Source organism: Phyllopteryx taeniolatus, chromosome 15 (genome assembly GCF_024500385.1).
Source record: "Phyllopteryx taeniolatus isolate TA_2022b chromosome 15, UOR_Ptae_1.2, whole genome shotgun sequence".
Taxonomy (NCBI): domain Eukaryota; kingdom Metazoa; phylum Chordata; class Actinopteri; order Syngnathiformes; family Syngnathidae; genus Phyllopteryx; species Phyllopteryx taeniolatus.
The window spans coordinates 1,003,515-1,016,180 of NC_084516.1; the positions used below are offsets into that span (position 1 = coordinate 1,003,515).

Consider the following 12,666-nt stretch of genomic DNA (forward strand, 5'->3'; position numbering starts at 1 on the left):
TGCGTGAGGTCGCTCAACTTTCTGGAACTGCAGCTCGTGGGCACGCAGGCGGCCAATCAGACGGAGCGTTCCCGCTCTTCGCGACCTCTCATTGGTTGAGCGACCACGATGACGAAAGCCATCGCGTGTCTGCTTTCAAGTCGCGGAAAATGTTTTGGTTTTTTTCTCTTCCGTTTTTATTTTGGGGGGCTTATCCGTTCGCCTTTTCCGGTTGCGCCTCCCCGGCATGTTTGATTTGACGAGCGATGGTAAAAGACGGCGCAGATGTGGCAAGATTTGGTGGCCGTCGTCTGACACGGCGACCGAATTTGTCTTGCGCTCTGATCCGGGCGGAACACGTGACCAACTCTGCGCCCGGAAGTGACGCACTCCAGTGCGACTGCGTCACTTTTGTTGTTGTTGTTCTGGTGTTCGCCGCAGAATGTTGACTTTCAGCATTTGTTTCCGCCTCGACGTAAATTGGGCAATAGTTGTTCAGGAATCGTTTTATTGTGCCAAGTCGCGACCACGTATTTTGCAGGGATTATTTATACATATTTGAAAGGGCCACCGCGCGCCTATTAACCTCGGCCATACTCTTAGAAAACACTTTGTATACTTTCAAACATACAGTAATGCACAGTAGTACTGTACACTATGTACATTTTATTCTTTGGAATGTCTAAATGAGTTTGTTGTTGTTTTAGGCTCGCAAGTGTTTATTTTGCCACAAAAAAAGTGACGGCAAATTATGCGTGATAGGAAAATGAGAAAAAACATCTGCAATATAGCGAGGGAACACTATTACATGAATTCGCGTTGCCGCTATATTTGAATTTTGAATTCTGATTTCAGCTCCCATTTGCATTTCCATTGATGAATGCTTTTTTTCAAATCCTAAAAGCTGCGACTGATGTTTATTTCAATCATTGAGTAATCTGTTGATAATGTTAATGAATTGGATAAATGGGGAAAAAAAACATTTTCAAATGTCCAACGCTATATTCCAATTGGTGATTGAGTTTGGTCTTTAACAAGGTCACAAAATGTTGATTGTTGTGCGGTTGCGCTATTCCAACTTTGTGTTGATTGAGTAGGTCAGCGGTCGAAACCCCCAAAGTCTACTTTCGGACAAATGAACGCGACGACAGTTGGGTGCAGTTGCTGGTTTTATTCGATGACGCCAGGTAGGAATTGTGACGTCACTTCGGCGGCCGCTCCTTGTGCACCACGAGCCCCTTGGCGATCAGGTCCGGGACCTCGACGGCGAGCCACGGCCCGAGTCCGAGCGCCACCAGGTGGGCCAGCCCGAAGCGCGGCGCGTTGCGGGCCCACAGCGGCGCGAAGTGGTCCGTCAGGCAGATCTTGCCGCCGCGGTACATCTTGGCCGTCTTGCCGTCCAGCTCCGGCAGCGCCACTTCCGGCGCCGTGTCCGGGTACGTGACGGGGATGTCGAACTCCAGGCGGAAGTCGTAGCGCAGCAGCTCGTGCACGAACCAGCACGTGCCGGTCCAGCGCGTGCCGTCCGCGTTGGACTCGAGCCGGAACCAGTCGTTGTCGGCCGCCTTGTTGTTCTCCACGAAGCGGATGAGGGCCTGGTACTCCTCCTTGAGGCGCTGCGGCCACAGCGCGCGCTCCCGCGGGCCAGCGTGCGTCTTGAGCAGCGGGATCTGAGACACCGCCGCGCGCGTGCTCTCGTCCGCCATCTGCGAAGAACCAACGGACGAAGCGGACTTTTTGCCGGCGAGTGTCTCGCTTGTCGGCTTGTCGGCTGTCGACGTGCCGCTGAGCTGAGTGTGCGAGAGTCGCTCGTCGCGCTTCCTCCTTCAAGCCTTCAGGCGCATCGCCGCCACCTAGCGGAGCGGAGCGGAGCGCAGGTCCGGGTCGTCTTCGGGCATCAAACGCTACCGCGTTGGCCCCAATTGGACGTCAAATGGGTGCGACCAGCACAAATTCCACATTCCGCATCATTACAAAAGCGTCATCATAGTAAAGGCAGAGCAAATGCAAATGACTTCCTGCATAAACAACAATCGGCGCGTGTCGACCGTCAAACTCTGCGGATACTAGTGCATACGTCGACGTCAATGTGCTCCTTCAAAATGATTGGTAGCACAACGCTTTGGTTAAAACACTGTGATAATATGGAATTTATTTTCTTTTGTAATATAGGAATAGATAAGATCCAATGTTTTTTTTTTTTTAATATAGTCAGCCACAGCTGCGAGGAATCCAAAGTTAGGGTTAGGGTCAATGTCCTTTCCCCGTCGTTCCCGTCATACTTTGGTTGCACATTAAGGCCAAAAGTCCTGTTTTTGTTTTAATTCCTCATTAAAAAAAATAAATATACATAATTTATATATATATATGAATAAAATATATACTGTAGGTTTAAAAAAAAGTATCGTGTCATTTTGTTCCCAGTATTGTGCAGCCCTTATATATATATATATATATATATATATAAGGTTTATTCTTGAGTGTGATTGTTGAGTGTGATTGTTGCACCTGTTATGGACCTTGTATTAATCAAATTAATCAAATGCTATGATGTAATAGAATGGATTATTTAAGTATGTAGTATATGTCCTTATGAAGTCATTTATTTGCTTCTATTTTGCCTCGTTTGACTTTGAGAATCCGTTCTCATTTGTCCTACCTGAACAAATAAAGGTTAAATAAAGCAATAAAAATCCTCTGTGTAAAGTGTTCCGCGTGTCTTGCCAAAATGTATTATTTGGCATTTGTTGTCCTAAGAGAAAATGTTATTTCCTAATAAACCCACTTATACGTTTGGCAAAATATTTGATTTAAAAAAATACATGTTTTTTTTTTAACGATGTTGAAGAATATTGAACGTTAATTAGAGACCACTAACAAAAAGGCTATAATGTAACTCCTTTGAATATAAATGCAGTTCGGGTGCTTCCCGCCTCTGGCCCGCAATCAGCCGGGATGGGCTCCAGCACGCCCGCGACCCGCTGAGGAGAAGCAAGTGTGCAAAATGATATTATTCTATTCCGTCATTAATGTACATTCATGTACATTCATGTACCCCTGACTGGTTTGTCCTTTGTTAATTATGAATTTTTTCTCGTATGCTTAATTTGTACTGTTTTGCATTTACTATCAATAAAAACAATTGAAAAAGTCAAGTTACATCTACATTTCAGGATTTAGTTATTAAAGATTCCACTTGACCAAATAGCTGTCATCGCCGTAAACTGTTGATGACGTCACCGTTTTAGCGGAAGTCACAAGCGTGGAGGCGAGCGACTTCCGCTGCCGACGAGCATCTTAGCTAGCATCTCGTCTCTGTCGTCGTTTCTCTCCTTTGTGTTTGGTAATCGATCACAAACGCGATAATCATCGGCAACAACCCAAATCGTTTTTCTTCCGCCGACCGCAAGCTGCTCGCCTCGGCGCGAAAATGGCGGCCGACCGCCGCGAAGACAGAGGTGAGTGTTGTTAGCATCGTTAGCATCGTTAGCTGGTCTTTGTGCGCGGCAGCTCTCGTGCGGCCGATGTCGCCAATCGGCTTATCGATCTCGTATTGCTGCCTCATCGCGGTCGCGTCAACCGCAGCGGCGCATTTTGAGTTTTGTCTTGTGTGTCTTCGAAACTCCAAGCGGGCGCGTTCGAGCGAACGATAACGCGACCCGATTGAAGACGCAGCACGCCTGCTAACATTGGAAGCGATTTGTGCCGTCGCGTCGACATTTGCTCAAAAGTCAGAAAAGAGATCATGACAGATGCTTTATTATATTCAGAGGAAAATTCCAGATTGAACCACGAGAATCACTCAATTGCCCCCCCGCCCACAAATACCCAAATACTTTCGAATCTTACTTCAAATTCCTGTTGATTGGAATGTGTTGGTGTGCCAAAAATGCAGCTGCTGTTTTACAATTGTATTCCCATCGATTTTGGTCACTATCCAGAAAAGCAGCTCCTCATTTCAACTCTTTTTGTTGGCATCGTTCTATTTGTCCAAACAAATGCACCTTTAGTTGGACCAGGCATTAAAAATGAACAAAACACTGAAGAAATGGTGGCGGTGGTGGTCTAATCCTTTTCTTTTCCCGACTGTCTAATAAAACAAATAAATACAAAAATCTTCTTATGAGAAGGAATGTTCACATTTTTGAAAGATCTGCCTTGACTTTGACGAGTCAGTTTGACATCCAATAAAACAGAATGTGGCCTAAAGATAAAAGTATCTCCAAAAATCACCGCGGCGACCCCGAGAGCTGTCCGAGCTGCTCCGGCAGTTACGTCGACCCTCCTGCGATTTGCTCCGTTCTCAGGTCTACAAATAGAATTGCTTGTTTTTGGTCAACGTGAAAGAATATTACAAAGAAATGAAACGAAAACAGCCAAAAGAATGCAAGTGGAAGACGGCTCAGGGCTCGCGGGTTTTCGGGGGAAGATTAGCGTTTAGGTTCGCTCGTTGCTCATGTTGACTTTTGCAACACGGTAGACGGCGAGCTCAACGTTCTGGAAGACATTTTGACAGAAGCCCCGGATCAGGACGACGAGCTGTACAATCCTCAAACGGAGCGACACGTCGCAGACAAGAAAGGTAGCGCGCGTGCCGTCCTGTCCCCGACTTCCTTTCCTCGCCATCACGCTAACCTCGTTCAAAGCGCATTGACACGGCTTGTCTCGTAGGAACAAAACGGAAGAGCGTTCATTCGGAGTGCCACGACCGGAAGCGTCTCCGGGGCTCCTCCGGCCACGCTCCCTCCGCGTCGTCTTTGGCCAATAAGAGAGGCTCGGGCGCGCCCCTCTCGTCGTCCTCCCACAAGAGGTCGGCGAGCAGCCCTCACAGACGCCACGCGGGCAGCTACCGCGGCGACTACGACGAGCGGAAGAGCCGGCGAGGAACGAGAGACGGCGGCCGGAGCCGCGGAGGCGAACGAGCCAGACGCAGACGGTCTCCCAGAGACGGGGACGCCGCCAAGCAGGTGCCGACGCCGACTTGTTGTTCGTGTGACCGCAAAAGGGGAAATGTGCTCGAACAGCAACAATTGGCTTTGTCACAAGTGGGGCTGCAACTCAATATTGGTTTGAGAACCCGTGAATATGTCAACTATTGTTTCCATTTATCAGTCAGCCGGATTAAAAAAAAACATTTTTTTGTTTGTATCCTTCTATTGAAAAACAGGACACCATTTCAAATTGGCGCTGCAGAAAATGCACCAACATAAATTGATGATGATTCAGTTCCTGGTTGGGTCTGTAACATCGCTGAGAAAATCAGCAAAAGTGTTGATTGTTTTCCCGAGTGAAAGCAGATGCTTCCAAATGTCTTATTTGAAAAGATACTTGGCTTGCTTTCGTGGAGGATGACAGAAATTGGAAAATATTTATTGTTGAGAGGCTGAAATTTGGAGAGATTTGGACAGTTTTAAGTGAAACAAAGTCTCTAAACGAATTGATTGTTAAAATGTTTGTCGATGAATTTGATGATCAATGAGTTGTCGATTCATTGATGAATCGACGCACCTCTAGCAAAGCCATCGAAAGTGGTCAAAATAGACAACGCCGGCTTAGTCTACCCTCTCGTTTGCCGACGCCCACGTCACTCACCAGAGCAGGCCCCGCCTTCTAAAGGCATACACACTCAAAAGTCACAGATACGATAATGAGGAACCTGAAGATGGCGACAAACAGAATACCTGTACCTCACAGATGGAGCTTATTGTGTTTGGCGAATGCAAAATCCATTTGGAGCCAATTCATCGGTAATGGATAGAATACGTTCCTACAAGAGCTAACCTTCCAAATTGTCAATTCCCGCCAGCAGAAGCGGCACAGCAGCCCCTCCCACCATCGGGACGACAACCAATCAGAGGAGGACGCGGTGCCAGAGTACGTGTCGGAGCAACGGTCCGGAAGCTCCTCCCCCGTCGTCGCCGCCGCCGCCGCTTCTCACGAAGAGGAAGAGGAACAAGAGGAGGAGGATGAAGTCGGAGAAGAGGAAGAGGGGGAAGAAGAGGAGGAGGAGGACGAGGAGGAAGATGAGGAGGAGGAGGAGGAAGAAGAGGAGGAAGGCGAGAAGGAGGACGAAGGTGAGGAGGAAGAGGAGTACGAGCGCCGCGGCGAGGGCAACGACTACGACACGCGCAGCGAGGCGGGCGATTCGCGCTCCGCCTCCTCCGTCAGTTTCTCCGACGACGGCGAGTCGGCGCGCTCGGCCTCGGCCTCCGACGCCTCAGGTAACCGCGGTGACGGCGCGTTAACGCTGACGCTTCAGACGTATGTGTGACCGCTCGCTGTCGTTGCGCCGGAAAGGTTCCGAGAAGAAGCGGGAGAAGCTCTCGTCGTCGGTGCGGGCCGTCAGTAAGTGGGCCGGCCCCGTCCGCCGTCCGGGCGCCGCAAGCCGCCCGCCTGACTTCCTGTTTCCTTGCAGATCCCACCAGCAACCTTCGCTACATCCTGCGCGAGTCGCGCTACTTCGTCATCAAGAGCAACAACCACGAGAACGTCTCGCTGGCCAAAGCTAAAGTACGAGCGGCGCGTCCGCAAGCTGTCTTTCTTTCTTTCTTTCTTTTCTTCCTTCCTTTGTTTCTTTCTTTCCTTCCTTGTGTTCCTTCCGTCGTTCCCTCTCCGCGCCCTTTCTTTCCTTCCTTTTTTTCGTTCGTTCTTTCCTTTCCTGTTTTCCTTTCTCCGAGCTGAACTCCGTGTGGTGTGCTCGCCGCCGCCGTCGTTCAGGGCGTGTGGTCCACGCTGCCCGTCAACGAGAAGAAGCTGAACGCGGCCTTCCGCTCGGCTCGCAGCGTCATCCTGGTCTTCTCCGTCCGGGAGAGCGGAAAATTCCAAGGTGAGACCGAGGCCGATGCGGCGCCGTCTGCCCGACAACTTGAAAGTATTCAGAATGACATCCGGTCCGGCAGGTTTTGCCCGCTTGGCTTCCGAGTCTCTTCACGGCGGCTCCCCCATCCACTGGGTGCTTCCCGCCGGCATGAACACCAAGATGTTGGGCGGAGTTTTTAAGATCGACTGGCTGTGCAGGTGAGCCGTCGGCGGCGCCGTGCGCGACGTCGGCCGCCTCACCTCTTTGCTGGCTCTCCGCAGGCGGGAGCTTCCCTTCACCAAGACGGCTCACCTTTCCAACCCCTGGAACGAGCACAAGCCCGTCAAGATCGGACGGGACGGACAAGTAAGATCCACTTGACTCCTTCAATTTTCTTTTCGTTTCTGAATTTCTGAACTTTAATTCGTTCTGTGACCGAGCTCGGTTTAGTCGGACGGTGCACCCTCGCCGATAGCGGCATTTGTGAGATGGCGGCGAAGCCCGAAAAAGTAGACTCGTATTCCATTTGGATTGATTGATTTTACTGTGTTGTGTAAAAACGTGTACAAAGAATAACCACAAAAGCATCTCGCGTGTACACAATCACGGAGCCATGTTACAAATACAACTCTATTCACGCGTACAAGTGATAAACCATCGTATTGTTGATGTTTTTTATTAGAGCCTAATAATTCAAGCGCATCATTTTTAAGAGAAATTTTGCGCTGTAGAAGAAATCTGGCGGGATTGATGTCTTTTAAATATTTAAGTCGATACGAATTCGACGTACCGGCTCGTCGATGGTAGCGGGATCGCTATTGGCCACCTTCATCTGGCTTGAATCCAAAATGTTCCCACAATGCCGCTGTGGCATTAACATCGGAACGAATTCCATTTATGCCGCTCAACTTTCAGCCACCGGCTGCCCATCAGAAAACGGCTTTGAGAACGCTAATTCTTTCTGTCTGCATCAACGTTGTCCACACGTCTGTGTGTGTGTGTGTGTCACCGCGGAGAGGGGAACAAGTAGCGCGACAGAATTTCCGTAAACGAACACGCACGTAAATGAGAATTTATCAAGTACTGTAAAAGTAGTGTCCATTTTATTTAGCGAACGATATATGGATGTGCCCTGCGACTGACCGGCGACCAGTTTAGGGTGTAGTCCGCTTTTGGCCCGAAGTCCGCTGGGCTCGGCTCCAGCGACCCTGAACAGGTAAGCGCGGTTGAGAACGGATGGATGGATGTCGACAGTCATTGTCGTGGCAGTATTTGACGGGGGTTGTTATTGCCTAGTTGCCACAACGTACTTCAAAACTGAGACTGGTATTCCGTGTACATAGATTTTTTTGTTTTAGTTTTTTTTGCAGTGGTGTGTAGCAAAAAAATCATCATCAGCAACATCATACATCTAGAATGTACACAAGTTACATAAGCACTGCATTCAGTGGTTTAATTGTTCAACACAAACGCATCACGAGTGTTAGCTAGCACACTAGGCTAAATCACAAATTAGCACAGACTCGTCTCGGACTTGAACTGTGACTCTTTACAGATGTTCATGGAATTCGTCCTTTTGTCAGGAAATCCAGCCGGACGTGGGCGCTCAGCTGTGCGCGCTGTTCCCGTTGGACGAGAGCGTGGACATCCACCAGGTGGCGCGGCGCGTTCGACACAAGCGTGAGACCCCTTCGGAAACGCGACCCCGCGGCCGCCCGCCGCTGCGCGAGCCGGGAAGGTTAGCCAATCGCCAAGCTCCTCCTCCCACTTCCTGTCGTTCTTCCGCTCCCGCCTGCCGTCGGACGTCGGAGACGGCGAGCGCCGCGGCTAATCCGCTCGGGCTCGTCGTCGCTCTGCCGCTCGCTCTGGAGTTTTCCCGCCGGAGGGACGCCTCGGAGGTTGCTCAGTGAGGCGGGAAGTTGAAATGCTTTCATGTTTGTTTGACTTTCTCTCTTTGCAGGAGTTTCACTCGTAGCAAATTGAAGCTAGCCAAATCTAGATGGACTTTTCAGAATAAAAGCGTTGGCTGGACTGATGGAAGCGGGAAGGGTCGAGGGAGCTTGAGAGGAAATGGGGGCGGGGGGAGAGGGGGAGATGGGGACTGTGATCTCCACATGGACTCTTGCTTTTTCAAGGTGGTGCAGGTTGGTTGAGTGAGGGGCGGGGGGGGGGTCACTGGACTATCCAAGGAAGGGAGGACACATTGTCCAATCAGGTAAAAGATGGAACTGATAAAATGACCTCATCCCCACCCGATGAGAGAACACTTAAAAAAATCTTGACACACGCAGCAAATGAGGACGTTTTGTTGTGGCGTGTGCGTGTGTTCGATGGACTAAAAAAAATCTGAAGGGGTGGGGCTTTCGTTTGGTGACTGACAGGACCGCATCACCAACACCATCACGACCCCGCCACCCTTTCAAAGTAAGAGGGTTTGTTTTAAAAATCCTTTATCATGGACGCAGATGTGGAAACAAACTTTGTAGAATCCAAAGTCCACTTTTACATCACAAGCGGTATGTTGACCCCCAACCTTTGATTTCTTTCAAAGTGTGTAAGTCACATTCTTATTATTATTATTATGATTATTATGATTATTATTGCTACTTTGCTTTTGAAGCACTAACACACACAGGACTCAAGACTGAGGGACCAACCTTGTAGACTTTAGGACCAAGCAAAAAAAAAAAAAAACGGGAAAGACTCTTCAGTCAACTGAGTAGATATCAGGACCAGTGGGACAGCCTGAAAAGACTGAAGGACAAACTTAGTAGACTTTAGCAACAGTGGGGCAGACTTGGAAGATTCTGGAGCTAATTAGGGAGACGGACTGGTTGGAGGCAGGAGCCGACAACGTTAACTTGTGGGACTAACCGGGAAGATTTGGGGACCAACTGTGTTGACGTTTGAACCATCGGGACAAACCGGGAAGACTCGGGCCAACTGAGTGACTGATTTCAGGACAGGACCAGTGGGACAGTGGGTAGACCGAGGGACAAACTAATTAGCCTCGACGACCAGAGGGACAAACTGGGAAGACTCCGAGACCGAGCAAGAGCAAAAAAAAAAAAAACGGGGGGACTAGTTCAATTAATTTGTCTTCAGGACCCCGTGGGAGGGCCCAGAAAGTCTCTGGGACCAACTAAGTAGATTAGACGACCGGTGGGACAGCCAGGGAAGAATGCGGGACAAACTAACTCGGCTTTGCAAACCGGGAAGACCGTGAGACCAAGTCAAAAAACAGCGGGACAAACCAGGTAGAATCGGGGACCAACTCAGGAAATTTGAGGAGCAGTGAGACATACCAGGAAGACTTTGGGTCAAACTAAGTTGACTTTAGGACCAGTAAGGCAGCCCAGGAAGACTCAGGGACCCACTAAGTCGACTTTAGCACCTGTGGGACAAACTGGGTAGACTTGAGGACTAGCGGGATAAACTGGGAAGACTTTGAGACCCAAAAAAAAAAAAAAAAAAACCTAGCAAGACAAACCAGGAAGACTTGTTGACCAACTGAGTAGTCTTTAGCTCCTATGGGATAAACTGGGAAGACTCGGGGACCCACTGGGTAGACCTGCGGACCAGTTGGACAAAGTCTTTATTGTGCAGAGGCTTGTTGAGGTGGTTTGAAGGTCGAGTATGTATTTATTTTTGTGTGACTGTACTATCGGCCTCGCGTGTACTAGCGAGCACGCGTTTGTCTTACGTGTCAACTTGTCCACGTAGGCGTCGTCTCGAAGAGTACGACCTCCACGGCAGGAAGCGACCTCGAGCCGAGTGTCCAGACTTCAACCAGCGACCAGGTTGTGAAATGAGAGTCCAAGAGAAGAAGCCTCAAATGTTGTCTTGTGGTTTTTCCAGCGACCGTAAGAGTGTCTTATGGGACGCCCGCCGTTCCGTAGTCCCATTTACGGAGCAATCTTATTTCCCTTTCAGGCTTCATCCCGGACCTGCGCAACCAGCCGGTGGACAGGTGAGACCCCCAAAAAGCAGCCAAAGTAGCGAATGATGAGCGTGAAAAGCTTGTGGTTCCGTGTCATTTCTCTTCTTGGGACTTTCGCAGGCGTTTCTCCAACGTGAGACGGGATGTTTTCCTCAACGGGGTGAGTGTTCCGCTGGGAAAGACCCCCGCACGGCGTTGACGATGTTCTGCAGCTGGTTTTCATGAGTTGAACAAGTTTCCAATTTGAATAAGAATAATAATAATAATAATCAGTAAAGCATCAACACCATGCATCCAGCATGTCACCCATGTGACGTACCGTTAGCCTAATAGCATAATTGCACAAGTCTTTTTACGCGGAAAAACAAACATGTAAAGAAATAAAAGGAGTCCAGTTGCCTTGATGACCTGGAATTGGCACAGAAACTGTTGTGACTCACGAGCTGCATCGGAAAAGTTGGGAGGTGACAATGGCGCACGGTATTGATACATCGTCAACAGCCTTGCTTGAAACCCGCTTGCATTGTTGGAACTGTGCGGCCAATGGAAACAATGACAAGATGCTCCTTGTCTGACCTGACCCCCTCTCGCAATGTTCCTTCTACCATAGTTTGCCCCTTTCGGGGTCAGTGACCTTGCGGTTTGATTGCTATTGCAACTGGAAGGGAGTGAATTGAAGCTAACGATCAACATCGTTCAGTCGTTGAACGAATGAAGGCACACAAACCGCGTGCCCGGGCTCATCGGTCGTCGTCATTCCGACTAATTCCTTTTCACCGTCGCTTGTAACCTCACTTCCTGTTTCCCGCCAGTCTTACACCGACTACATGAGAGACTACCATCACAACGTGGGGCCGCCGCCTCCTTGGCAGACTTTGGTAGGCCTCGTTCGGTTCTCGGGCTCCTTTTTCCATCTTTGCCTTTGACCGACCTCGTTGCGATGTGATCAGGCGACGTACCCCGGCGTGGAGCCGCCCGCCCCCCACCACCCTCCCTACTACCATCACAACCACCCCCCGCCGCCCCCTCACCAGGCGTACCACCATCACCACCACCCCGTGCCGCAGCACGAGGCCCCGCCCCCTCGCTTCAGGGACAAACAGCGAGCGGTGCCGCCGCATCGCGCCTTCGCGTCCAGTCCGGTGAGTCTTCCTTCGAGCGTGACGGTCGCGAGGCGGGACCGGGCTCGGGCTCAGAAGGTTTCTTTTTTTGTGCAGCACGACTATGACATGCGCGTGGACGACTTCCTGCGACGGACGCAGGCGGTCGTGAGCAGTCGGCGAGAACGCGAGCGGCAGCGCGAGCGTGAGCGGGTGGCGCCGAGACGAGAGCGAGAGCGCCCCCGGGACCGAGACCGGGACAAAGAGAGGGGCCGCTACCGCAGATGAGTCGGCGCGTCATTTCCTGCGCGCTCCCGTCTTGCTTTGCCTTTTACTGTGGAACAGAGCGTGATTCCCCCCCCCCCCCCCATTTTATTTTGAGCATCCGATGAGGAGACACGACGTCGCGGAAGGAAAAGAAAAAGAGGCGTGTTCATGCCCCACAATCGTGTGTGCGGCGCTCCACAGGAACATGTATATGTCAGTATTTCAGGCCAACAGGAAAATAGATTATTAGCCTGTGCTTCTTTGATTGTGAAATGTCGCTTGAAAAAACACGTTTTGTTTGGACTCTGCTCCTTTCTGTCCCACGTGATTGTTGTACAGTTTATATGTTTGGTTTCCAGATAAAATGAAAAATGAGTTGTGGGATGCAAAAGCGCATGCTGGGAATGACACCGGCACGGTTGGCGCGTTTTCCCGTCAGTCGGTCAAAGGGGACGTTCAACTCTGGCTAACGTGTCGCGTGCCTGGTGGCCAAGCACTGCTTTTGTCCAAACACTCCTCAACTTGCTTGAACAGAGTTGCGTGGCGTCACGATTCCTTAACATGTGGCAAAGTACCATTTT

At 50.1% G+C, this 12,666-nt stretch overlaps 2 protein-coding genes across 4 annotated transcripts; one reads left to right on the plus strand and one right to left on the minus strand.

Moving 5' to 3' along the window:
* Positions 1-1,135: 1,135 nt before the first annotated feature.
* Positions 1,136-2,189, minus strand: ufc1 (ubiquitin-fold modifier conjugating enzyme 1). The gene has a single exon (XM_061799230.1). The coding sequence runs from the start codon at positions 1,683-1,685 to the stop codon at positions 1,182-1,184; it is 504 nt and encodes a 167-aa protein (XP_061655214.1). The 5' UTR covers positions 1,686-2,189; the 3' UTR covers positions 1,136-1,181.
* Positions 2,190-3,213: 1,024 nt separating this feature from the next.
* On the plus strand, positions 3,214-12,620 carry ythdc1 (YTH N6-methyladenosine RNA binding protein C1). Of its 3 annotated transcripts, none has more exons than XM_061799219.1 (16): positions 3,214-3,437; positions 4,460-4,561; positions 4,651-4,946; positions 5,786-6,200; positions 6,277-6,324; positions 6,395-6,489; positions 6,697-6,805; positions 6,879-6,996; positions 7,060-7,144; positions 8,362-8,516; positions 10,502-10,641; positions 10,712-10,748; positions 10,839-10,878; positions 11,531-11,596; positions 11,669-11,860; positions 11,936-12,620. In XM_061799219.1, the coding sequence occupies exons 1-16, from the start codon at positions 3,410-3,412 to the stop codon at positions 12,104-12,106; spliced, it is 2,097 nt and encodes a 698-aa protein (XP_061655203.1). In that variant the 5' UTR covers positions 3,214-3,409; the 3' UTR covers positions 12,107-12,620. The 3 variants fall into 3 exon arrangements, with proteins under 3 accessions (XP_061655203.1, XP_061655206.1, XP_061655204.1); XM_061799222.1 differs by having other exon boundaries at positions 10,502-10,578; XM_061799220.1 differs by having other exon boundaries at positions 3,215-3,437; positions 5,789-6,200.
* Positions 12,621-12,666: the final 46 nt, after the last annotated feature.

What these genes read in the sequence shown, in the direction of transcription:
- ufc1 (XM_061799230.1), bottom strand. Translation starts at nt 1,685, where the DNA reads ATGGCGGACGAGAGCACGCGCGCGGCGGTGTCTCAGATCCCGCTGCTC.
- ythdc1 (XM_061799219.1), top strand. Translation starts at nt 3,410, where the DNA reads ATGGCGGCCGACCGCCGCGAAGACAGAG. An exon ending in CCGCTGCGCGAGCCGGGAAG is followed by an intron (nt 8,517 to 10,501) that starts GTTAGCCAATCG and finishes TTGTCCACGTAG; the next exon opens with GCGTCGTCTCGAAGAGTACG. An exon ending in GCGCCTTCGCGTCCAGTCCG is followed by an intron (nt 11,861 to 11,935) that starts GTGAGTCTTCCT and finishes TTTTTTGTGCAG; the next exon opens with CACGACTATGACATGCGCGT.